Below are 27,276 nucleotides of genomic sequence, written 5' to 3'. Positions count from 1 at the left end.
AGCAAAACATGTTTTGATAACAAGAAAGAACACATGAAATTGATTCAAACTAATGAAAAGCTATTTTACAACATCCTTCACGCATTTCTACATGTGTTTTCTTCTGCAAACTGAGCTCTGGTCAAGTTATGCGTGAAAAGAAGAAAAAAAATCTAGGAAGAAGGTATTCATTCATGTTTTTCTACTTCAAAACATTTAAAATGAAATCTGAATGGGATGTTGCCTCCAGTCTTTTGCAGTTTCTTCAGTTAGGCATGTTCAAGTACTTTTTCAACTCTGACAACCCCTCAACTTCCACACATTTGGTGAGAAATGGCTGTTTCTACCTTTCCAATTAGCTTAATAGCCAATTTACCTGACAGATCACAACTAGACAGCAACAGTGGCCTAAATAAGCCAGTGTTCACCAGCATACAACAGTTGGTTGTTGTGCTTCAGAGAGCTATAACCAAGCTGGCAGTTTCCATCGGAGGAAAACAATACACGAGCTTATGAATCTCCTTTCATCTTATCCACACCAGTCATCCCCCATGTCCACAGCCAGTATGTAAGTAATATAATTTAGGGTTATAGAAGAAGCACAATCAAGTAAATACATACTAGAAGTGAATTACAGAGTAAGACACCAAAAGCAAGACATTAAGCAACATATAAGCACTCCAGCAGAGGAGGATGGGGCAAGCAGCAAAGAAGCAAAACTGAAAGAAAAAGGGTGATGAAAGAATCAGCACAATTTTACCATCTTTTACTTTATTACAAATATTTTATGATACTACATTTACTTGCTACTTGATTTACTAACTGAATATATATGTTTAACTTGTAACATATGAGCAGGGACTACAAGGAAGAAAAAAAACTCAGAAAAAATAGTTGGAAAAGCAGGCTTTTCTCGCTTCCTGCTTCCTTGTTAGCTTCACGCCTTAACCTGATCTTTGAGAATAATCTTTAAAAAACCCCACACCACTGGTGTCTGGTCTGTGCAGTTTCAATTTCTCTTTTACTCTCAGTATTTACTCAAAATCTTCTATTGTGTCTGCTCTTTTCTAAAGCTTTGCTTCCTCTGTCTTTCCTTTACCCAGGCACACATCAGCTGCACAATGTGCTCTTTGCCAAAGCCACAGAAGCTCAACAAGCCTTAAGACTTGCTTTTGCACTCACCATACGTGAACTTCTGCAAAGACAAGTGTCGCTTCATTCATTAGCTGTGTGCTAAGGGCACATCCTTGCTCTTTGTCATAGTACATAGTGCAGTAGTTCTCAAACAAAAAACATAAGCAGCACTGGAAGAAAGTAAATACACCTGCCAAGAACAAGAAAATGCTGCATTTTGTTATAAATCCTCTCTATACTGGTTTGAACTCAACAGCAGTATAACAGAAAAGCACATAAAGTAAAAACACAAAAAGACCCAACCACCACCAAAAATACCCAACCACAAACCTGTCTCCTCTCCCTTGATGTGATGACCTTTTATGAGGTGTAAACAAAATTCAACAGGTTAAAAAACAAACAAAAAACCCTACCCCAGAATCTTCAACAGAAAAAAATTCAAAGAAAAATAAAATCCTTGGTCATCAAGCATGATTTAGACAGGTAACAACAGTAAAACTCAGTGACAGCACTAAAAATCAGTAATTTTCTTATTGAACAACCACCTTTTTCCTTAATAGTCTGCATGTGCAGACATTAAGAACGAAGCTGATTCATGAGCAGAAAATTCCAGATGTCTAGAAACCTGATTTATAGATGAGAAAGTTCTTGCATAAACAGAAGCCAACCTGTGCAATAATTTTCACACAAATGAAACCCTAATAAGCTCTGAAGGGCTCTTTGCAGCATCTCTATGCCTGGAAAGGAAAAATTATTCACCCACACCCAGCCCTGACCCACTAGATGATCAAGAGACTCAGCTGGAACTTGGGAGGGTGAGGTTCTGTTACCAATTCAGTCAGTGACCACCTGTGAGACTCTGGATGAGTCTCTTAACATTCAAATTTTCATTCTTTTGTTAAGAGAAGAAATGCATAGTCCTAATCTGCCTTTGTCATACCAGTCAGCTTGTAATGGGTCCAGAAAACCTTCACACCACACCTGCACAATGTGAGTCTATAACCTCACACAGCCCCTCCCAGGACTACTCCAACCACCCATGCCACAGACCTATTAAACACTGGTATCAGTATTAAAATATTGTCTAAAACTTGCTTCCAAATGTTTATAGTTGCAAGCATGATTTTCCCAGAAAACCAGTATTACTTACTTGCACAGACAACTAAACTATAGTAATCTGGAAAGTTTTGGATATGCTGACATATTTGCAACTCTCTCATTTCAACATTTTGCATAATATCTCAACAAGTGCTATTTTACAATTACATTTCTACTATTTTAAGTCCAATTAACTGTCCGTGGTTTGAGTTCCAGTCCACGTAAAGCCTGCGAAGTATCATGGACATTCTGAAAAGTTATCTAAAATCCCAAGTGCTGCAGAAAAAAAAAGGTAACTAATTATTTCTAATGGAAGGATATCTTTGCAAGGTTGCCCAGATAGAAAGCATATGCAAGCCTTTTACTTACAGCTAGCGCTATCAGAGCACATATTTTACACTAATAGCAAGAAGTACGAGGGCCTGCAGACACTACATAGGCCTATATGTAACTCAAAATAGTTCTTTATACTTTCAAGGTTTTTTGTTCGTTTCAGCTTCCTTAAACATGCCAAACAGTAACGGGTTCCTTGTTAAAACTTGAAAACAGTGTAGGAAAATTTAAGTGTGACAAATAACGCGCATCACACTGTGCCACTCCGTTTACCCTGTCCGGAGAGAGCCAACATCCTCCTGAGGACAGAAAAGGGTAAAAATCCTGACTGACACCTCCTGCAAGCCAGATTTACATAACGCTCAGCCCTCGTCCAAAAAGCCTTGACGCAGCCTCACAAAACCCCATAAGCCTTAAATCCTTTCTCCTGCCCGCTTAAGTGGGATGTTTTCAGCCTCATTAAGCTTCAGTGACACTGGGCTTCTTAATTAGTAAGGCGGGGGGGGATAAATACACTTACAAAGTCGTCAAAGAGTTATCTGATACAACAGGAAGACGGAGTAATAACAAAAAAATAAGAGAGGGGAAACTTCTCCCGGGGAGACCTGAGGGGAAGAGACTCCACCGGGCTGCGGAGAGGACTGGCGGACAGCGCTGCAGTCCTGCCCCTCATCACCTCCCTGAGCAGACTGTCCCCAAACTAAGCGACCAGGACACCCCGCCTGAGCCTCCTCTTCCCCCGTCTCTCGCTTCTCCACAGGCAAGCCCAGCCCGGGACCCCGGCGCCGTGAGCCGCCCGCAGGCGCGCTCCCAGCCTGCTCATCCGCGGCGCCGGGAAGGGCACCTGAGGCGAGTGGACAACAGGTAAACCCATCCCCGAAGGAAGCGCCTAAGGGTGGGAAGGAGTGTCTTCTCTCGCCCGCCTGAGGGAAAGCCTAAAGCGGGCAAGGGGAATAAAACTCCGCCGGGTCGCAGGGAAGGCGGCCCCGGCGCAGGCGGGTGGTGAGGTGTCCTCCCCGCCCGGCTGGCAGCCCCCGGCGCCCGCGACCCTTGCCGTCCACTCACACACACACAGCTCCACCACGTAGGCGTAGTAGGACCAGGCCACGACCAGGGCGATGAAGGCCACGGGCACCCAGGCCAGCACCTTCTGGCAACACTTGAGGACGTGGGACGGCGCCATCTTCCCTGCCGGGCCACCGCAGGAGGCATCAGCGCCGACGCTGCAACGGGCGGCGGCGGCTGCAGCTAGGGCCGCCGCTGCAGAGCCGGCCCCGGGCGGGCGGGCGAGAAGGCCCTGGGCGGGCCGCAGTGGGCGGGAGAGGGGCGGCCCCGGCGTCCGCCACCGCCTCCTTACCGCGGGCGGCGAAAGGCCTCAGCGTCCCGCTGCCGAGTGCCGTCCGCAGGGAGCGAGGAGAGCTGGCACTGCGCTCGCAGAACGCCTTGGTCTCGGTGTTTGCACTGGCGGGGCCGCTTCTGGGCGGGCTCCTCCTCGAGCCATAAACCCTGATCCTTGCCCGTCTGCGGTTGCGGGCCAGTCGGTGTCTGTTACAAGGTGCTCGGGCGGGTGCAGGCACCCATACCCAGGGCCCTGCCGGGCTGTTACTTCTCCCTGCTCACCGAGCCCATGCACTTACAGGGCTCAAACAGCTTGTTGGGTGGTGCAACGAGTATTTATAAATAAATCCAGCGCTGTTTTCTGAACTGAACTCTGCTTTGCGGGCTGGTCCCCTTGAACGCAGACGTTCTTGAACGTTTTTAATGGCTGGAAGTTTTAGCCTAGCTACAGCGCTGCTGTCGGTGGGATCCCGGGGCTGGCACAGCCCGTGGCACGACAAAAGCCCCGTTTCTCCCCAGAACCGGAGGGCTCTGTGCTGGGCGTTCTTGTCCCAGCCCCAGCAGGCTTCCGCTGGGCTCCGGCGCCACCTGGTGGCAACAGGAGGGTCCGACGGGGCCGCCCGAGGCTGAAGCAGATCGGCCTGCGGGGCCTGGAGCCCCTGGAAAGATAAACTCCGCAGGGCGAAGGGTAGGGCTTGAGCAGCACAGGAGAGCGGTGCCCCGTAAGGAGCGAGCCTGGAGAAACCAGCAAAGGAGGTGGCTGGTGCGGGTGGGAAGAATTGGGTTTCGGGATCGCATATTTGAATGTGAAGAGGCAAAGAGGGTGGTACGGCGAGAGCAGTGCCTTTGCAGGAGGCAGGGGCATTTGTTACGGCCTTGCCTGCTGATGAGATGATGCAAAAATATTGAGTGGTCAGGGATTGGGAAGACCATGAGCCTCTAACAGCTGATGGGAAAGGACGGCCCAGAGAAATAGCCAGGTGTCAGCAGCTTGTGTGTGGTCAAGTGCATGTGTGTTCAGCTGGGTATTAGAGCAGAAGGAGGAAGCAGTGACCACAGATCTTGACATATACAGAATAACTGTGGTGCATGGAGCTGTGCCTAGGGACCACAGAGGGATCACTTTGGGATCAGCTCCAAGTGTGTGTGTATGCTAGAATGTGGGAGCAGGATCAGGATGGTAAGGAAGGGAGTTGCAAAATCGTATGTAGCAAGAGCTGCTAAAGAAAGGGATTACAGGAAAGGGAGAGAGCTGGTGGAACAGCTTGGCCTGGCCATTCCTGACGGAGAGCTGGCAGATGTGGAGGAGTGACTGGTTACATGGAGAGCATCTCAGTTATGAGGACCAGTCACTCCGGAGAAATACTGACAAGCACAAAGCCTTTTGGATTTTAATGTGAACTAGGAAAATCTTGGGCTCAGGTGCTGGTCAGCACATCAGGAATATTGTTAAAGTATTCCAGCTCCTCTAATCTTCATTCTGTTTGTTAAAGGTGTAAAAACATGCAACAGCTGCTGGCATGTACTTTCCCTCAAGATCTTGAGTTATTTATCTTCAAGACAATGGGAACAGATTCAAATGCTTGGTGTCCAAATAATGAGTATTTGTTAACAGTCCTTTTAAAAGCAACTGATTTTACTTTTAAAAGGGTGTGTAATGAGCAAAATGGAACAAATAAGGGTTTTTGTATTTGAGCACAACATGGGGCAGGTTCAGAAGCTGCATGGATTCTGTAGGGTACCTTTGCAACCAAAGTAATTCTAGAGGGACACAATTACATCAGCCTGCATGTGCTGCAAGTTAGTTTGGGGCACTGAGCATATTGATCTGGTAATGTATGGAATGAAATAGGGAATGTCAAAAATAGAGAATGCCAAAAATTAATTATTCTGGAACACATTTGGACCGTGCTGCCTCTTCTGTACTGCCTGCCTGGCACACTGGCTGCTTGGCAAATGTCATGGAACAGTATAGAATCTGTAGACACATTTGACATTTAACAATCCTAAATTATTTTGATATTGAAATCCTCTCAGCTAAACTCAGGAAGATGGGGATGGGGAATTGAATTTGAAGCCTATAGAAAGTAGTCTGGTAACAAGCTTGAGATGGTTATCTGATGCAGTGACAACGATAACCACCTGGGATAGCCAGAAGTGGCAGATGCCAAAAGGGACTGCCAGACCAACAGAAAATACCTCTGAGGTGGTCTAACAGAAAATATCTGAGGTATTCAACTGAACAGTTATGCCTGGCTATTTATTGTACCAAGCACAACTGTTGGCAAGACTGAAACAGTGGTTAGATGCCTGTAAGGAGTTAATTCCTTTCACATTAGCAATACAGCAGAGTCCTGTGTCAGGAGGGCGATCCTGCTGGACTCCCCATCAAAACTACTCCCTGCCCAAACTATCTGATGTGGGAGCATGGAGTGGAGGGGTAGGCTTGCACCCTGATCCTGGGCAGTGGGGAGATGACGGGGGATAAGACTGTAATGCAATATCATTGGGTGTAATCTGCAAGTTTTAAGAATTATATTTAGTTTTGTAGTTGTGTGTGTTGTTAATAATTTAATTGCTCTGTTAGTTTCTTAGTATTCAGTGAATAGACATTATATTCTCAAGCCTGCAACCTAAAGGGAAGGGAGCTGGACCTGGGAAGTAAAGCTAAGAGTTTTTAACCAAGCGTGTGCTGTGTGGGGCTAGCTGTTACTGTGCACTGACCTCCTCTTGTCTCTGCTTCCACCAGCTTTCCTAACAAAATCCCATGACCCTTCACAACAAGCACAATTCCTAACATGGAAATTAAGCAGCGTAGCCATGAATAAAGATAGGCTTACCATCAAATGATTTACTGTGCTAGGGAAAATGTGAGCTGATCCAACATTACCCTCCTTAACCCAGTCTTCCTTAGAATAGAATCATAGAATCAACTAGGTTGAAAAAGACCTTTAAGATCATGAAGTCCAACCCCAGTACTGCCAAGTTCACCACTAAACCACGTTACTAGGGGCCTCATTTACATGTTTTTTGAAGACTTCTAGGGACTGTGATTCCACCACTGCCATGGGCAGCCTGTTCCAGTGCCCGACAACCCTCTTGGTGAAGAAATTTTTCCTAATATCCAGTCTAAACCACCCCTGGCACAGCTTGAGGCCATTACCTCTTGTTCTATCACTTGTTACTTGGGAGACCAGCCACCTCTTCACTCCATCCTCCTTCAAGGTAGCTGTAAGGGTGTGGTAAGGTCCCCCCTGAGCCTTCTCTTCTCCAGACTAAACTCCCCTGGTTCCCTCAGCCACTCCTCTTAAGATGTGTGCTCCAGACCCTTCACCGGCTACAAACATTTGGAAAAGGTGTCTTAGAGCAAGACACACAAACTCTCCAGATTTTCTGTACTATTTAGATCTCATAATGTACAACAATTCAATCTCCATTTTGTTTCTGTATTTTTCTCCTCTCAGAGTAGCTCATGGTCAATTCCAGGAACATGCAATCCCCAGCCAGAATCATAGAATCATAGAATAGTTAGGGTTGGAAAGGACCTCAAGTTCATCTAGTTCCAACCCCCCTGCCATGGGCAGGGACACCTCACACTAAACAATGTCTCCCAAGGCTCTGTCCAACCTGGCCTTGAAAACTGCCAGGGATGGAGCATTCACAAGTTCTTTGGGCAACCTGTTCCAGTACCTCACCACCCTTACAGTACAGAACTTCTTCCTTATATCCAATTTAAACTTACCCTGTTTAAATTTTAACCCGTTACCCCATGTTCTGTCACCACAGTCTCTAATGAAGAGTCCCTCCCCAGCATCCTTATAGGCCCCCATCCCAACCGCCTCTTAAATGGAAACTGATCCAAAATGATAATTTGTCTCATTAGGAATCTTAGTAATATCAGACAGATCAGGTTCTTTGAGGTCTCATGTTTCTGATCTACACATAAAACCAACTGCAATTGTGTAAGTATTTGCTCTTCACATTCCAGTACAGCTCATGTAATCTTGTACACACCACCTGTGAGTGATCGGTTGCCCTTGTTTGTGTTAGGTCAGATTTCTAAATCGTGAAGACGCGCTATTGCTCAATCAGCATCTTGAAAAATTTGATATGGATTTATTCCCTGCTTTCCTAGTGTCCTTTTGTTCAGTCACATTCATGTCTCCTCAATTATCATTTCTTCTAACAGCATTTTAAAGAGCTTTGTTTCTCTTTAGAACCTAGCATTTAATTAGTCGTCTTTTCAAATCCCTTATTTAGTGGCAAACCATCTCATTTTGGTATCCTTCCTTTTCATCAGTGAATGTAATCCTCTGTCCTGTGACTCAGACAGCGTTGCTCTAGGATTTACCTTCTGTGCATTATTTAAGAGATGCATATGTTTTTAGTGATGTTTGTTCATTTTAACTATCAATTTTAAAGTAGATTAAAAACAGTAAGGTGCCACATAATTACAAAAAAAAATATCTTGAAAAAAGGAACTTAAATCAGTTTATTGACAAGTTTTAAAACCAATTGATTTTCTTGGGGGTGATTCAGAGCTACTAGTTTCTCTGTGGGACAATATTAAGACTGATGTGTTTCCCCTAGAGCAGTGGACTGGAGGCATACATTGGTGCAGTGTAACACCCCTGCAATACTTCCTTTCTCCAGATGGTTCTCATCATTCTCATGGATGGTTCTTATTTCAGAACCTACTTCCTGTAAGTTGAAATTCATAAAGGTTTTTAAGAACCTAATTGAGAGACTTAATTAACAAAAAATGTCCAAATGCAAGCACCTGTACTTAGGGGCCATTAAAGATGATGAAGAAAGGTGGCATTCACAAAGTAAAAGTTTAGTCATCTTCCATGTGCTCTTTGCAGCTGATGGGAAAAGGCTAAGTCCTCCAAAGGATGTTTCAGAGCAGCCAGCTGTTGCGTGAAACCCCATGAGAACAACCCCCCCCCCCCCCAGTTCTCTGCATTAACTCAGAATACCCCTCCTCTCAGCTTTTCAAATCTGTGTCTGAGCAGGGGTCAACATAAACCTCAGGTTTTGCAAGGTGCAGCATTGGTGCTGCCACAGCCTGTCACTGCCATGTTACTTCCAGACCTGGTTGGCATGGAAAGGCAGCCCGGGACAGAAGAGGAAAAGACAATGTCGGGTACGCATGTGTGGAAAAACATGGCATTTTGTTTTTCAGGGCATGAGGTGTTCTTTCCAAAGCCACATAGGTGGGTGCACTGTTAAGCAGCTTCCCTGTGGAGGCTGGTGTGCAGGAGCAGCAGTGCCCGAGGATGGTGAGCAGAACTCTGCACTGGGACACTCTGTTTAATGAACTGAAAACATTATTAACTAAGCCAATATCAGCCTAATGGGAAATCTGTCCCTGCATATGTTGCATAAGTTTTATATTATTGAACCAACCAGGGATTTAATCAACAAAGCAAACAGGAAACCTTCAAAGAGCAGGAGTGGAGAGACATTCACGTGTTTGCCCATTAACTTTGTGCATGCTCAAGCCTCTCAGGTTTCCTGCCCTGAACAGGGCTTTCCACTCACTGTTAGGTGACACATTCACTTTCTCTAGGAGGAGTTTCTGTGGTCAGCTAGGGGCCAACAGTGTGTGTCTACATCCACCACTTTCATCTTTGTGTTCCCCTTGTGACCAGCTGCATTACAGGAGCTGTTGCTTGGTCAAGCTGGATCTCAGTAATAACCACAACATCATCTGGACATGCATTTTCTATTCAGAAGAACTGAAGATTTTTTTGGCATTGGAGTAGTTTCATGACCCAGCTATGATGTTTTATCACAGAATGGTTTGAGTTGGAAGGAACCTTAAAGCTCATCCAGTTCCAAACCCCCTGCCATGGGGAGGGACACCTTCCACTTGACCAGGTTAGAATCATAGAATCATAGAATAGTTAGGGTTGGAAAGGACCTCAAGATCATCTAGTTCCAACCCCCCTGCCATGGGCAGGGACACCTCACACTAAACCATACCACCCAAGGATTCGTCCAACCTGGCCTTGAACACTGCCAGGGATGGAGCACTCACAACCTCCCTGGGCAACCCATTCCAGTGCCTCACCACCCTAACAGGAAAGAATTTCCTCCTTGTATCCAATCTAAACTTCCTCTGTTTAAGTTTTAACCCGTTACCCCTTGTCCTGTCACTACAGTCCCTGAAGAAGAGTCCCTCCCCAGCATCCCTATAGGCCCCCTTCAGGTACTGGAAGGCTGCTATGAGGTTTCCATGCAGCCTTCTCTTCTCCAGGCTGAACAGCCCCAACTTTCTCAGCCTATCTTCATACGGGAGGTGCTCCAGTCCCCTGATCATTCTCGTGGCCCTCCTCTGGACTTGTTCCAGCAGTTCCATGTCCTTTTTATGTTGAGGACACCAGAACTGCACACAATACTCCAGGTGAGGTCTCACAAAAGCAGAGTAGAGGGGCAGGATCACGTCCTTCGACCTGCTGGTCACGCTCCTATTGATGCAGCCCAGTATACAGTTGGCTTTCTGGGCTGCGAGCGCACACTGAAGCCGGCTCATGTTCATTTTCTCATCGACCAGCACCCCCAAGTCCTTCTCTGCAGGGCCACTCTGAATCTCTTCTTTGCCCAACCTGTAGCTGTGCCTGGGATTGCTCCGACCCAGGTGTAGGACCTTGCACTTGTCATGGTTGAACTTCATAAGGTTGGCATCAGCCCACCTCACAAGCGTGTCAAGGTCCCTCTGAATGGCATCCCTTCCCTCCAGCATATCAACCGGACCACACAGCTTGGTGTCATCGGCAAACTTGCTGAGGGCGCACTCAATCCCACTGTCCATGTCACCAATAGAGATGTTGAACAAGACTGGTCCCAGCACCGATCCCTGAGGGACACCACTTGTTACCGGTCTCCAGCAGGACATCAAGCCATTGACCACAACTCTTTGTGTGCGGCCGTCCAGCCAGTTCTTTATCCACCGAGTGGTCCATCCATCAAATTGATATCTCTCCAATTTAGAGACAAGGATGTTGTGTGGGACAGTGTCAAACGCTTTGCACAAGTCCAGGTAGATGACATCAACTGCTTTACCCTTGTCCATCAATTCTGTAGCCCCATCATAGAAGGCCACCAAATTGGTCAGGCAGGATTTCCCCTGAGTGAAGCCATGCTGCCTGTCACCAAGCACCTTGTTGTTTTTCATGTGCCTTAGCATGTTGTCCAGGAAAATGTGCTCCAAGATTTTGCCAGGCACAGAGGTGAGACTGACTGGTCTGTAATTCCCCAGGTCTTCCATTTTCCCCTTCTTGAAAATGGGGGTTATATTTCCCTTTTTCCAGTCGTCGGGAACTTCACCTGACTGCCGTGATTTTTCAAATACGATGGCCAGTGGCTTAGCAACTTCATTTGCCAGCTCCTTCAGGACCCGCAGATGGATTTCGTCACATCCCACGGACTTGTGCGCGTTCAGATTTTGAAGATGGTCTCGAACCAGATCCTCTCCTACAGTGGTCCCAAGGTCTTCATTCTCACAGCCCCCGCATCTGCTTTCTAAGAACTGGGTGGTGCAGTCAGAGCCTTTGCCAGTGAAGACCGAGGCGAAGAAGTCATTCAGAACCTCAGCCTTCTCCAAATCCTGTGTAGCCAGTTCTCCCGAAAGCTTCCTCAGGGGGCCTATTTTGTCCCTAGTCTGTTTTTTGTTTGCTACGTACCTGTAGAATCCCTTCCTATTATCCTTACCATCCCTGGCTAGGTTTAATTCTAACTGGGCCTTAGCCTTCCTAACCTGGTCCCTAGCTTCCCGGACAACATCCCTGTACTCTACCCAGGCCGCCTGTCCTTGCTTCCATTTTTTATAAGCCTCTTTTTTCCTTTGAATTTTCCTCAGCAGCTCCTTATCCATCCAAGGAGGTCTCCTGGCCCTCCTGCTGCATTTCCTTCTAGTTGGGATGCAGCACTCCTGAGCTTGTAGCAGGTGATCCTTGAATATCAACCAACAGTCTTGGGCCCCCCTGCCCTCCAGGGCTATATCCCATGGAACCTTACTAAGCAGGTTACTGAAGAGGCCAAAGTCTGCTCTTTTGAATTCCAGGGCAGTGAGCTTACTACACGCTCTTCTCACTCTCCTGGGGATCTCAAATTCGACCATCTCATGATCGCTGCATCCAAGGCTGCCCTGGAGCACCACATTCTCAACGAGCCCTTCCCTGCTGGTGAGCACAAGGTCAAGCATGGCACCTCTCCTTGTCGTCCCCTCTATTACTTGCAGAAGAAAGTTGTCTTCCACACAATCGAGGAACCTCCTGGATTGCTTGTGCTGTGCAGTGCCATCGTTCCAACAGATGTCAGGGTGGTTGAAATCCCCCATGAGAACAAGGGCCTACGAGCGTGAGGCTTTTCCTATCTGTCTGTAGAGTGCTTCATCCACAGGTTCTCCTTGATCAGGCGGTCTGTAACAGATCCCCACAGTAACGTCTCCCATGGCTGTTTTCCCTTTAACCCTGACTCACAAACTCTCTGTAAACTGCTCCCCTGTCCCCAGACAGAGTTGCATACTCTCCAGCCTATCCCTAACATAAAGGGCAACTCCTGGCAACCCCCGCCTGCCAGGCCTCTCCTTTCTAAAGAACCTGTAACCTTCCATTCCAACACTCCAGTCATAGGAGCCATCCCACCATGTTTCTGTGATGCCTATTATATCATGCCCCCGCAGATGTGCACACATCTCTAATTCCTCTTGTTTGTTCCCCATGCTACGGGCGTTTGTATAGAGGCATCTGAGTCGAGCTCCAATTGAAGCCAGCTTGTTGGCTGGAGCAGCTGGAATATATCTACATTGTTCCGAGCATTTATTATAGGTGCTGGCAACTGACTGGGTGTGTTGGGATGGAATGATGCCCCCCTCCCCCAACACATCTAGTTTAAAGCCTCCTTGACCAGTCTGGCAAGCCTCCTACCAAAACTGTTCTTCCCCTTCTTTACCAGAGCAGCTCCACCAGCCCCCAGTAGACCTGGCCTACTAACTTCAGTCTTATGTTCAAGACACCCAAACCCCTGACTATGACACCACCCTTTTAACTATCTATTGACCTGGCCAATCCTCCTAGCTTTTTCTTGGTCCTCCCCTGTGTCCTGGAGAATTGACGAAAAGACTATCTGAGCACCGGAGCCCCTAACCACCTCTCCCAGGGCTCTGTAGTCTTTCTTTATGGTCCCCAGTCTACTACTGTCTATATCCCTAGCACCCACATGGATCACCAGGAGCGGGTAATAGTCTGTGGAACTTACTAGAGCAGGTAGCCTCTCTGTAACATCCCTGATCCGTGCCCCTGGCAGGCAGCACACCTCCCTCGAGACGGGGTCAGGCCGACAGACGAGTGCTTCCGTCCCTTTCAAAGTAGAGTCCCCTATTACTACAACCCGCCGCTTTTTCTTTGTAGCGCCAGTAGAGATCTTAACCCGTGCATAATCCGGCTGTTTGTGGTGCAAGTTTGTTTCCTCATTAGTCTCCTGCAGGACAGCAAAGCGGTTCTGCGTGGGGACAACAGATTTAGGAGGAAGCCCCTTGCTTTTAATTGTCCTTTTCCTCCTTCTTTTGTTATTTTTCTTTGTCACCAATTCCCAATTTCCCGGGTTGGCGTCCTCCTTCTTTCCTTCATGAGCTGGAGGGGAAGCTTGAGGCCCCCGCACAGTATGGGGCTGGAGCAAGCAGCCCCGCTTCCTCTCAGCCACTCTGACATCTTGAAGCCCGCTAATAGCATCCCGCAGCTCAGCCCCTGCTGCAGGAGGACCTCCACCAGGGAGCACCAAAGCCCTGTCCAACCTGGCCCTGAACACTGCCAGGGATGGGGCAGCCACTTCTCTGGGCAACCTGTGCCAGTGCCTCACCACCCTCACAGTAAACAACTCTGCCTAATATCTAAGTTCACCCTCTGTCACATGAAAGCCATTCCCCCTTGCCCTGTCATTACATGCCCTTGTAAAAAGTCTCTCTCCAGATTTCTTGTAGGCCCCCTTTATACAAGAAAGATTAAATCTGAAGGCACAAGACATACTTGCACTCTCCCACGAAAACTCCTGCGTGAGAAGAAAACTACATTTTTAAAGTCCAGTATACATTTATTGATCTGTTTCTGTGCTTAAGTCAAATATGGTCAGTATGCCTGACTTTAAATACTTTCTCTAAATACCTGGGTTTGTTCCCTTTCTAGCCCTTTATTGGGCAGTGATCTTTTTTTGTTATATGCACTGGACATGTGAAATGCCATGAAACTGCAATCCATGGCCTGGCTTTTTTATCTTCCTGTCTGACCTCTGCTCTCTAGTAACTCAAGTGTGATCTGTAAACTCTCTGGAGCCAAGACCTGATATCTATACCCAAATTTCCTTGAGCTCTGAGACAGCCTGGAGACTAGAGACCAAACATTTATAATTCCTAAAATTATAAAAACCTTATGTATTCTCCACTGAAAGCTTGAAATTAGGAATGCACGAATTGTTCGCACTTTTAATAATACCTGGTTCAGCAGCCAAGCCAGTACATCCTGGTGACATCCGAGTTCAGATCAGGTACTGGCATGTTTCCAGGCATGGTCAGTGGCAACCTGTCTGAACCCTGAGAGGAGATGATACACTGGAGGGAATGGAGGAAATCAGAGATTTGCTTTTGACACAGCCATATAACATAGTGACAAAAGTTTTCTTTTTCAGTTCTTAAATGCAGAAAATGTGCTACTCATTTTGTTAAATAATGTTAAATATGACAAAGCACCTCCTGTATGAAGACAGGCTGAGAAAGTCAGGGCTGTTCAGCCTGGAGAAGAGAAGGCTGCGTGGAAACCTCATAGCAGCCTTCTAGTACTTGAAGGGGGCCTATAGGGATGCTGGGGAGGGACTCTTTGTCAGGGACTGTAGTGACAGGACAAGGGGTAATGGGTTAAAAGTTAAACAGGGGAAGTTTAGATTGGATATAAGGAAGAAATTCTTTACTGTAAGGGTGGTGAGGCACTGGAATGGGTTGCCCAGGGAGGTTGTGAGTGCTCCATCCCTGGCAGTGTTCAAGGCCAGGTTGGATGAAGCCTTGGGAGACATGGTTTAGTGTGAGGTGTCCCTGCCCATGGCAGGGGGGTTGGAACTAGATGATCTTGAGGTCCTTTCCAACCCTAACTATTCTATGATTCTATGATTCTAAATGTCATATTTTGTGAAAACCTGCCAACATGGTTTCACTCCAGAAGGAGGTTTTGCTTTTAGAAAGAGGCCTGCATAAACTGAGACACCGACATCAGTCTCTAGAAACAACCAGTGAGTTTCTCTTAGTTCTAGTATATCACACTGCATTTCTGCCTTTGCTGCTTTGAGAAACGAAAAATAGATGTTTGTAAATTGCCTTGAACTAAACAAACTGAAAGAGTATGTCCAGTCTTGTTATGGGGGTACAACTAAAATTCTGTAAATGAGTTATATGTTGTAAATGACTTGTACTTACCCTTGTGTATCCTTTGAAATACGACATATCAATTTTTGAGACTTGTGCAGTGTGCACTGGATTCATCTTTATTCCACATAACATTCAGATGCAACATTGGAGATCAAACAAAAGTATTTATTCTGTATATTTCTGTTCAGAGTTCCTAACAGTAAAAAAGTAATAATTGATGTTTAACTGATAGATTGGCAGCTGCATAAACTTTTAACTGAATTGTGTAGAATAATGCTGATAGACATGTTGCAAATACCATACAGTTACTAAAAAGAACTAAAACATCAAACGCTAAAACTGATGGATTCCTTACAAGACAAGGTCCATCTGAACACTTACGTAAATGGCTCTTTTAATCTAAGATATTAAATATGAGAAATTATTTTAAGACTGTTTTGTAAAGCCTTTCAGTTAAAACAAATAAAAATAGACTAGAAATTCAATACAGCGTGTGATTCTTCAAGCCTGATGGACAAGTCTTCCCTAGCCTTCAAAGGAGCTCCCACCTGGCTGTACTTTCAGGATAACTCCTGAAAATGATTTTTAACTATTTTAATTCCTAATCAATATTTTTTTAATTTTTTTTTACTACAGACACAAAGTTCATTTAAGAATAAGCATATCTGCTTTACTTTTCCTCTGAACTTGACACCAAAGCTTTTGCTAAAAAATAAAACTTGAAAATCCCACTTCTAGTAACTTGCTGCTGAAAGCAGATACTGCTGATTGCACAAACCCAGATACAAATGAGCAATGAGGAATTAAACTTCTAGATATACAAAAGCTAAATGAATTGATTTTTCCAAAAGAAAACCAGAAAGCTTGTAGTAAGCAAGTAATCAGTAAACCAAATAAAGCACAAAAGCAATAAAGAACATCATAAACCTATTAACATTACACAGAATAAAATGTTAAAGAATAATTTCCATTCCAAAGTAAAAATTATTTGCCAAAACATTGCTTTTTTATTATTTGGTGATGCAAAGCATTAATACTTTGATGCCAGTCCTGCTGCTCCACCCTTGCTCCCATTAGGTATCTCCCAGTCACAGTTCTCATTACCAGAAGAAGCAAGCACCTTCCAAACACACAAAGTAAAACAGCTATTGAATTTCTTGTTGCTCACAGAGCATGAGTTAGTTCAGTTTGAGGGGGGAGGATGGGGTGTCTACTGCATTGTATTTAATTTGGATTGTTTCCTGGAGGGTGGTCAGTCGTGTCTGATCTTCTGGTCAGTCTCAGGATGCCCATAGGCATGTTCTCGTTCTGGTGGTTGACACTGACAGATGACAAGAATACAAGCATTTTTTCTTTAACACAATTTAAACTAAATCTCCAAGGGAAGGCTATGAAGGGAAGAGCTGTTTTGCCAGCTTCTCACTCTATTTCTCTATGAGAGACCACCACACCAAAGTTTGGCGGTAGTACTCCTCCTCAGCACAAGCCTGCCTGCCAGCTACCAACATACCAAATACATTAAATACATTCTCTGACCTCAGTACTCCTTAAGTGGGATCTTTATGGCTTCCTAAGGCAGCCTCTCTTCTCCTTCCTCTGAGTGAGGGCTGCTCCCCTCTTCTCAAGACTTCCCCCACCAAAACACAAAGAAATCACAACAAAAAACCTCCTGTTGAGCTTTGAGGGTAACATAGCTAGTGTCATGCTTAAAAGGGATGGATACTTCCCACAGTGGTGAGATTTCCTGCGTGTTTTTCTTGAGACATTTCCCTTGTCCATCTTTTGCATCTTATCACAAACCTGTCTTAAAAGGGTAAGCTTTCACCCCAGCCAAGACAAGTTAGACAGCTGAGAGAGGGAAAGAGAAAGAACCCTGACAGCTTTACATCTATCTCCTGTATATAGTGGCCAACTAGGAAGAATGATCTGGACTTGGGATTATTGGCTCCTAAGGTTGTAAGAAAGAAAAAATCATGTAACATGCATACTTGTGTATACATATATGCAACCAGCCACTGGAATAATCTCTCCAGGAAATGGTGGATTCCCCAACATTGGACACTTTTAAGGTTCAGCTGGACAGGGTGCTGGCACATCCAGTCTAGGTCATACTTTGCCAAGAAAGGTTGGACCAGCAGATTCCTGAAGTCCCAACCTGATATTCTATGATTCTATGCATAGAATGCATAGCTAAAAAATGCTAATCTTTAATGACTACATATTAATTTTGATCTGTTCCTTGTTTTACTGTTTAAAATCCTATGTCTAACTTTGCATTTAGGAGTAATAAACATTTGTATTTACTTTTTCACTGGACAACTTACTTCCCCAACACTTGCTTATTAGAACCTTGAACTCCTGAGATACTGCAGCATTCCCTGTCACCACCTTTAGTAAGATAAAGCAACTATTTGTAACACATTCACCCTCTGCAATTACAGCAAAATAGTTATGACTCAAATTGTAGCTACTGCTATTCATGATAGAATGAGGATTTTTGATTCTCATTTACGCTACTTCTTGAAGAGGTCTGAGAAACTCAATGCACATTCACAGATCAATGTACAACTTTTAAAGTCTGTATCAACAATCTTGTATTTCCAGTTTAATATTATCATCATGAAGGTAGACAAAACAGACAGGATCTGGTGGAATCCTCTACTAGCATATTAGCAGTTCACAGTAATGAGGGCACAAACCATGTGAATTTTCTTTTTTGATTTAGGGTAACATGATTTGCATGGATTGAGCAAGTGACTTTGCCCTTTGGACCTCTGTCCTTGCCAGAGAAAGAGAACTTCTGTACTAGTTGCTAACTGACAGAAAGAGTGCTGTGACGTTCCTGCAGGTGCCCACTGTTAAATCCTGCATATCCTGTTATGCTACAGTGCAGGGTCAGACTCCACAGAGGAGTAAACAATGCTACTTCCTAGAACAAGAGTACTTCCGCATGGAGGTGAACAGTGATAAGAGTTCTGTAAACCAAACTGGTTGCGCCAGAATGATATAAAATTACTGCATTAGAATCTGGGCTAATTAAAGTTTAACTTTGGTAAATTAAAAAAAAAAAAAGTATTTTTGATTCAGCTGTTCTGTAAACAGGACAAACTCCTCTACATGACAACATTCATAGCAAAAGAACAACAGACTGCTTTAGAAAGGACTTTTCCCAGTTTGCTTCCACAGTTCTTTGGCTCCTTTAATGCTTTCTCTTTTCACACACTTCCAGTAACCTTGAATGCCTTGCTGCTGCGGTACCTGTTAATAAATTTAAGGTATGTTTAGCATTTATACAGAAACTACTCTGATTCACAGACTGTGTAAATACATGTCATGTGGTGCTGCTGCCTCCATAGTTCACATGCATAATAACAAATTCTTGGTGGCAGCACTCCTCCCAGAGTAAGCAGGAAGGAATATTCAGTTTAAAATATAACTTCCTTCTATTCACTATCTCTACTTGTATTTCTACAAGCATTAAGACAGTTGTAGCAATCAACTGTAGTATTTAAAAACAATGATGTCAGCTTGTTACCCTCAAACCTCGATGAATTCGGTTCCTCAGGACTCCAAGAAACTCGCTGTGGCTGAGGCAGTCATCTCCATCTAGATCAAAAATCTTGAAGATGGTATCCAACACATTATCTGAGAGCTCCTGTCCTGTTGCCACCTTCACTGCTCTCTTGAACTCAGCTAATAAAGACATAATATTAAATCATAGGTGATAGTAAATCATAGGTGACTGTGAACTTGTAAAAGAATTGGAGAACACATGAGTAGCAGAATTCTGCACAATTTACAGTGTCTCATGGGTATCCTAACTGGAGAATTTGGGATGTGTGAACTAGTAAACTACTATGAGGCCTCAGTTCATGCATTCTTAAGCTTGCTTCATCTTTCAGAACACTATTAATTATATGATAAACTTCTGAAATGCACTACTCAAGCAACAGTAACAGTAATAATTTTTGCTAGAAAATTCAGGATTATAACAAAAAAGCATTTGTGTGTCCATGAAACTTCAGTTGCATTGCTCCTATATCTACTATATGGAAGGAAGTAACTTTCCTTCTCCAAATCTTTATTTTAAAACCCACTTTACTACTTTACTACGCTGTTTGTTTTTCATAGCCATGATTAAATAACACTACATAAACACACAGAGAAGGCAGTATGGAGGATTAAATACAATATAGCAAGATGCTACAGACCCTGCAAAAGAAGAAAACTAGTGTCACTATGAGGAAAAAGCTTTATTATCACAAACTGCTACTAAAGCACATATTATTTCAATAAACCTTCCCTAATCTAGAATTTAGACTGGACTGAAGGCAGCTCTGTGGAGAATGACTTGGGAATACTGGTGGATGAAAAATTGGGTAAGAGCTGGCAGTGTGCATTTGCAGCCCAGAAAGTTGACTGTACCCTGGGCTGCCTCCAAAGGAGTGTGTGACCAGCAGGTCGAGTGAGGTGATTCTGCTCTCATGAGACTCCACCTGCAGTACTGCGTTCAGCTCTGGGGCCAGCAACACAAAGAGGGACATGGACCTGCTTGAGCGAGTACAGAGGAGGCCGCAAAGATAATCAGAAGGCTGGAGCACCTCTCCTATGGAGACAGGCTGAGAGAGTTGGGCTTGTTGAGCCCGGAGAAGAGAAGGCTCTGAGAAGACCTTAGAACAGTCTTTCAGTGTATAAAGATTTATAACAAAGGTGGAGAGAGAGTCCTTTTTACCAATGATTGTAGTGATAGGACAAGGCAAAAGTGTTTTAAACTGAAAGAGAATAGATTTAGACTAGACATAAGGAAGAATGTTTTTTAATGAGGGTGGTGAGGCACTGGCACAGGTTGCCCAGAGAAGCTGTGGCTGCCCCATCCCTGGCAGTGTTCAAGGCCAGGCTGGATGGGGCTTTGGGCAACCTGGTCCAGTGGAAGATGTCCCTGCCCATGGCAGAAGGTCTGGAGTAGATAATCTTTAAAAGTCTCTTCCAACCCAAACCATTCTATGATTCTATGGTTTAGTCTGCTGAGAGCAGTCCAGCATATGATGGCACATTAGAACTTAAACTATTTTGGGAACTTTGTAATTTTATTCATTAAATGGAAATCAGAATAAAGAGCAGCATAATAACTTTTGAATCCACCATGCTATTTTGGAATACTTTGGTATAACTTATTTATATTAACAATAAATATGCATTTTTCTTTTTAAGAAAACATACAAGAGGTGTGCAGCACTTACCCCGTTTAACAGGACGATTGGCTACAGTAAACATCTGCATAGCAATAGAAAAGTCTTCCAGGTTATTTGTAAACTTGCAAAAAGTCTTGAATTCTTCCAAACTGATATTCTAGAGTATAACAGAATTCAGATGATATATAATGAATAACACACTCAAAGCCCAGTAAATCTATTTCATTAAATCTGGTGGTATCTAGTGTTTGGGTGTGATTACTCATTGTCAGTATTTGTATTTTTCTCAGTTGGCAAATTATCATTGTTGTTATCTACTAGTTATACATTATTAGATACTCGTATTGAAATAAAAACCTGTACAAAGGAGGAAGCAAAACGCAGCATGCTTTATGTACCAACCTCTCCTGCCTCAATTCTTTCTTTCACATTCTGCCAGTAAATTTCATTGTTTTCTTCATCAGTGAAGTAGAGTAACCATTCTGCAAAGTCTTCTTTTCTCATGACATTCAAACCCTTTGAAAACTGTATGAATTCCATTTCTTGAACTTCTGTTTGCAGATTTTCCATGAATCTAGGTGTAAACATATATTATCCAACAGTTGACACTTGCATCACTGTATCATGATTACTACCTTAGCTACTAAATGTGGTAGACACTAATTCTTAATCACAGATACTATCAACATCATTGTTTAAAATGTCACTGGTTTAATTTTACCTGTGTAAGCAGATGTTTCCACGGGTGCATTTCTATAATGACACCAGTAGGGTGCTCTCTAAGTCTTGCATTGATAGCTGTTGCTAAAATAATTTACAGATACACTTGGCATCTAATTTTTACTAATGTTTAAAAATGTGCAGATAATGAGATAAAATAATTATTATTTATAATGAATGTATGAATAAAAAAGGACATGGTAACTAAAGACCTGACACATGATTTATGAAATTTCATATTAGTAAGAGCTGAATGACAAGGTTGGAAAGCGCCTAGAAAGATGAAGCCCTAATACTCATAAAGGTGGAAGAAAAGAGGAAACTCGAAATCATCACTGCAGGAAAAGATGACTAAAAGCCTCGAAGATTATAACAATAAAGTAAAAAACAATACTGTATGATCCATTTGGTAATTTCCACTTCAGAAGTATGGCAATCCAAATACAAGTGTTAATTTAAAACTATAAAGGTTAAAACTGCATTGATGCTTGCCAGAATTCCTTTAGCACTTTGAAAGAACCCTGCTTTATTGAGTTGCAAAAATTATTGACAGGAGAGAATGAAATACTCCTATACTGGGACAAAGCAATTAGTTGGGGAAGAGAACAGTTAAGGGTCTTTGTAGCAAATATGAGCACAGGCTCATTTGCTCAACAGTATTTGCACAGCCTCACTGGGTTTGAATTCTTTCCCCTGAAATTATGGCAGTTTAGTCCATGCAGCTATCTTTAGTTCTTTAATGAGATCACTTGGACAATTAATAGCTCAAAGCTCTGTAAAGTCTGTAAGGGGTTAGCTGAAGACTGCTGTTGCAGCATAACTTCTCTCTTGCGTATTGTCCTGTAATAATTAGAGCTGCACAAGCAAATAAAGGGCCAACAAATGCTTTACACCTCAGGTCATCCAGGTAAATGAAAGCCTGACAGTGGAGGTGATTTTAAGATTCAGGCTACAGTTTTGTTAGGGCAATACTGAGGACGGTATGATATGCTCTCACGTTTTATATGGGCATTTTCCCAGTGGTTACAAGGCTCCCACAGTTCAGTCAAACACTGAGGTATATTCCTCCACATGCCACTTCAAGACCTGGCTCACTTTCAAGTCCCCTGCCTTTCCCTCCCACAGGGGATGAAATGCCGAAGGACTCGTTTGTGCCACCAGTGTGAATGGGAAGCCCCTTGTCTTACAGACCAGTGAGAGCTCACTTACACAGCTTGCAAACCACTCTTCAGTTTTCAGACACAGCCTCTGTCCATGTAGCTCATGAGGTGACCACAGGTGCAGTCAGCACAGGCTGGCAGGAACGACCCTGCCACACCACCCGCAAGAGTCCTCCTTGATCATAGAATCACAGACTGGCTTGGGTTGGAGGGGACCTTAAAGATAATCCAGTTCCAACCCCCTGCCATGGGCAGGGACACCTTTCACTACACCAGATCGCTCAAGGCCCTGTCCAGCCTGGCCTTGAACACTGCCAGGGATGGGGCAGCCTCAGCTTCTCTGGGCAACCTGTGCCAGGGCCTCACCACACTCACAGGGAAGAACTTCCTAATACCTAATCTAAATCTACCTTCTTTCAGTTTAAAGCCATTCCTCCTTCACTACATGCCCTTGTAGAAGTCTCTCTCCAGCTTTCTTGTAGAACCCCCCTTTAGGTACTGAAAGATCTCTCTGGAGCCTTCTCTTCTCCAGGCTGAACAAGCCCAACTATCTCAGCCTGTCTTCACAGCAGTGCTCCAGCCCTCTGATCATCCTGGGAAGGGAGGTCGAGCTGCAGGGGGAAGAGTACAGCATGGATCACGCATGTGGACCAGGCATGGAGCCAGTCCAGCAGAGACTGACTAGGGCCACTCAGCTGCATTTTGGGAGTGGGTATTAAAGACAAGGAGTAGATGGTATCTGGGATGTGTGGCTTGTGCTTGGATGGAAGTCAGAGACCATGAAGAACAATAACTGCATCTTTGACTGTTGTTTCCAACCCATGTAATGTTGGTCTGGCAGAGAAGCTGCTGAAAATGAGGTCACTTACAGAAACATGCCGAATGTGCGGATGTACAGAAATGATACATGTGTTTTATTTTCTTGGCTTTTAATCTATGAAACGTGGACATATTTTGCAACAGACTTAAGGTCTATTATTGAACGTACGAGTTAGCTATCCTGGGGAGCTTTACTGGTCAGTAGCCACAGGTAATGCCAAACTACATATTCTTCCATCTTTTCTAAATATTGCATTTCCTTAAACAAAAACCCCTCAGTGACCTGCCCTCTAGCCATAGTCATTAAAAGCAAGACGGCTGAAAACCCAAGCATTTCTACATGCTGAGGAAGGGGCAGGTGGCCCACCTAAGTCACACACATCAGCCAGTGGAAAGGTGCAGCAGAGCCAAAGAGGAAAGTGAAGGGTTTGGCTGTGGCATTTTTGATGTGTTCTTGCTTCTGCACCCTCTTCTACTTGGACAACGAATGAAGTGTTGTGCTTCTCCAGCCCCACTGGGGGTTTTCCACTGCCCTTCCCCAGACTGGGCTCTTGCTCTCTCCAGTTGCTCAGGGGCAATGACTCTGCACCGTTCCTGTGGCACAAGAGCATCTTGTAGCACTATACAGATTAGGGAGGGGAGCAGAATTACTTGTTAGGTACCAAAAAATTAAGATATTTCACTTCAGCTTGTAGGAAGTGGGAAGACTTCCTTCTGTACCAAATACTATCTGGAGCAGCAGCTGAAATGTGCAATTTAAAATTTATATGTGGTCGTCTCCCATATTACAAAAATTAAAAGAGTATGAATAGTCACATCAGCATTCTAGGTCACTCTTATTCCCAGATGTGAGAGTTAAAAATCCTAATGAGTTTTTATTTTTAAGTGAAAGTTATTAAAAATGACTTTCTGGTTAGGAAGTAAAACTTGATACTTAAATGCCAAGACACCATTAGGAATACTTGCTTTTTTATCTTCAGGATCATGGTGTGTTGAGTTTCAGATGGAAATTCCTTAAAAATTTATCCAGATATTAGGAAAAACAATCACAGGAATGAAATTCCTGCTCTCTCAAAGTCAGTGGGAGCTTGGCCGGGAACTTTGAAGGGAGCCAGAATTCAGCCACAGGAACAGGATTCTGGCTGTAGATGTTCTCTGCAATTCAAAAATAATTATGCTGGGAATACTCTTATGCTATAGTAGCTTGAAAATAAAAGCAAGCCCTGAGTTTCCAAACAACTAAAATGAAAGGTAAATCATAAATTTATAATATGGGGAAGAGGCTGGGAACAGACAGTACTTTCTTCAAAATAGCCTGTTTTATCCACACTCTTTAAAACACCCACTTTGAAGGCCAATGGCCAAATCTGTTATCGTATTTCAACAGCGTCCAGAAACCTTATCAGGGTTTATCCCTCATTTTGTAATGTGCTCTACTATAGAAAGAGGGAGTCTCTCAAGATGTTTTGGCAACTCAGCTTTAATAGAAGTGAAAATGCAGTAAAAGTGGGGAGACCTCAGGAATGCAGCTATTCTGCCTCCAACCTTAGAAGTGCTAGTGTTGTATTCCTTACAGCACATGAAATATAGAATGAAACATAAAAGAAAAAGGGAAAGTTTTCCTTCTTATACCTCTTGACCTGAACTGAAAGTCTGTGCAGAGGTCTAACACTCTAATACAGAACTGACCCTTTCTTGTCGCACTGATTTATAGGAAGGAAACTTAACAACAAAGACAGGGGTGGATATACCACCCAGGCATTTGTACGCTGCTTTGTCTCCTCTTTGGGCACTGAAGTCCTTTTAAAGACTTGATAACCCTCCCTGTACCAAAATGCTATTGCAAAACAGCTTCAAGGTTGCCTTTTTGCAATCTGACTTTCAAAACAGAATATAGAAAATCTAATAAGGGCTTGACCATTAACCTTTAGAGAACATTTAGGTCTATGCTTGTAAATTCAGTTTTGCAAGCAGTAAGACAGTTAATCAATCTCACCATTTTCAGAATTACAGGCGAAACCCTCTTTGATTTACTGTCCTCAATGTTTCCAAACCAAATCAAACAAAACTACTCATTTTCATTTATAAGCACTCTGTAAAAACTAATCAAGCTATTTCTTTGCTAAGTATATTGGAAAGGAAGAAACAGATTCTTCTTAACAGCTTTACTAAATTTTGGGGAAATATTCAGATTCATTTATGATAGGAATATACAGTCAGGAATATTCCTGTGTATATGTGGAATATACATGTATATACAGAATTTTACTCCCATCTCTGCTTCCTCACTGTCTGATCCTGGTTCCATGAGATGTAACCTCTAGGTGTAGTAGGGCGTTCTTCCTGTATATATACACACAGTTACAAGTGTAGGTACAAATAAGGAGGCAACCATACTTTATTTCTGCAAAGCACATCCAAATACCTAGATGAAAATCACTGAAAATTTACAAGCTACCATCACAGCAAAACCAGTGCTGGCTGATGATGTTACCTGAAAGAGATCCTACAGTCTGCACTGGCAGAAACACAGAACAGCACCAGAAAAATGTCAGCACTATCACTGGGGTTCAGCTTGGATCATTCTGGTTTCTTAATTGAAAGGTTTCAAAGGAAAAGTGTCAACGGATTCAAAATACTTCAGGAAAGAAACAGGACAGGTAGGGAAAAGGCACGTTTTGTGTATGGTCATACAATCTATGACCTTCACACTAAAGCCGAAAATAGAAATGAAACCACAATTAAAGAATATTTCTGGTGCAAAATTCTATTAACTAATGGGAAGTTTGGAAGCAACAAATCAGGTAAGAAAATGCCATAAACTGGACTTGAAATGTTAATTTTCCCTACATAATTAAAAGATGCCCATTGTTTAACCATAGCAGGAAAGCCGTCCCAGGAAAACAATGCAACAATCAGAAAGTTTTTGAATATTCTTCACATATTCTCAGCACTTTATTTTTTTTTTCCCTTCAAGGAGGCTGTGAGAGATTTAAGCTTGCTTGGGGACAGATTGAAGAAAAAAATCATAGCAGTTGTTAAACTGTTTAGCGAGTGAATTACTGTCTCCTCTTTTATTTGGGATTAGACACACTTAAACAAGATCAGTAAGGGACTTTTCTTCAGGGGGAAAAATAGAGTGGTTGTCAAGAAGAAATATCTGCTATACCTAGAAAACGAAATAGTTTTCTACTCAGAATAAAATATAGTATATACAGTATAGCTGGAAATTAAAGCACAAGTAAAACACTTTTTGGAAGGAAAAGACCAAAAATCATTTATGTCTCACAAAACAGGGGAAACCTATACAAAAGAATAAAAAGCCTGGAATCCCAGACAACTTTTGGCTTCATGTTTGAAATCTGACAAGATTTCTAAGATGGCTCCTGGTATTAAGATGACATTGGTGCTGAGGTGTAAAACTGAATGGCAGTCATCTGAAACAGAAACTAGCTTAGATCTTCTGAAAATAAAATCTCACCTGGTTACAGCTTCTTCTATTAAATCTACACTTCTTTGTTACATGATTTTACACTTGCTGCATATTGCTTTATTTTTGCAAACTGTCACAGGAGAATAATGATTTCAGCTGCATTTGACTAGAAGGCAACACCTTTACTAGTGTGGAACATAAACATATCCCAGAATCATTTAGATTTAAATTTCCTAACTTCTGCCAGGGAAACAAGCTGTCACTTTCAAAGTTGTGAACTATTATTAATAGTTATCATTGTTCTTATGTTAAGGACAATACAACTGGCAAGAAATCATGTGGCAGTCTGACACTGAACATATGCTCCTTGAGTCCTACCTTAAGATCTCTGAAACTACTTTGTTACTATGGGAAAGACGTAAGACATAGTTCTAAGTGGTTCCAGGACAAGCTGCAGAATGAAGTGGGAGTGCCACCACTGCTGCTCAGCGGAGAATGAAAAGGATCAGCTGTGGTTGCTGTTTTCACTATGTTGTGGAGAACAGAGAGAAAAGACCTTGACTGGTGTCCCAAAATACCTATGCAAAAGGTACTTCTTCACTTGCATATTCCCAGGAGCCCAGGAATGGTTGAAAAGTGATCCGATACTCTGTT

General features: G+C 43.4%; 2 protein-coding genes across 6 annotated transcripts in view; both read right to left on the bottom strand.

Moving 5' to 3' along the window:
* Positions 1-4,148, bottom strand: part of ZDHHC20 (zinc finger DHHC-type palmitoyltransferase 20) — a 47,001-nt gene extending 42,853 nt beyond the window's left edge. For 2 of the 5 annotated variants that reach the window (XM_065678548.1, XM_065678549.1), the window contains exon 1: positions 3,610-3,835. In XM_065678548.1, coding sequence (XP_065534620.1) covers positions 3,610-3,727 — 118 coding nt within the window. In that variant the 5' untranslated portion in view covers positions 3,728-3,835. Of the gene's footprint in view, positions 1-1,161; positions 1,181-3,609; positions 3,836-3,901 lie in introns of those variants that run through there. The other 3 variants (XM_065678551.1, XM_065678545.1, XM_065678547.1) reach the window with 3 other exon arrangements.
* Positions 4,149-18,122: 13,974 nt separating this feature from the next.
* Positions 18,123-27,276, bottom strand: part of MICU2 (mitochondrial calcium uptake 2) — a 146,911-nt gene continuing 137,757 nt past the window's right edge. The window contains exons 9-12 of the mRNA XM_065678539.1: positions 20,893-21,064; positions 20,539-20,647; positions 18,834-18,991; positions 18,123-18,556 (exon numbers count right to left, since the gene is read on the bottom strand). Coding sequence (XP_065534611.1) covers positions 18,452-18,556; positions 18,834-18,991; positions 20,539-20,647; positions 20,893-21,064 — 544 coding nt within the window. The 3' untranslated portion in view covers positions 18,123-18,451. The remainder of the gene's footprint in view (positions 18,557-18,833; positions 18,992-20,538; positions 20,648-20,892; positions 21,065-27,276) is intronic.

This window comes from Lathamus discolor, chromosome 4, assembly GCF_037157495.1.
Source record: "Lathamus discolor isolate bLatDis1 chromosome 4, bLatDis1.hap1, whole genome shotgun sequence".
Lineage (NCBI taxonomy): Eukaryota > Metazoa > Chordata > Aves > Psittaciformes > Psittacidae > Lathamus > Lathamus discolor.
This window is presented reverse-complemented; position numbering and strand designations above follow the sequence as displayed.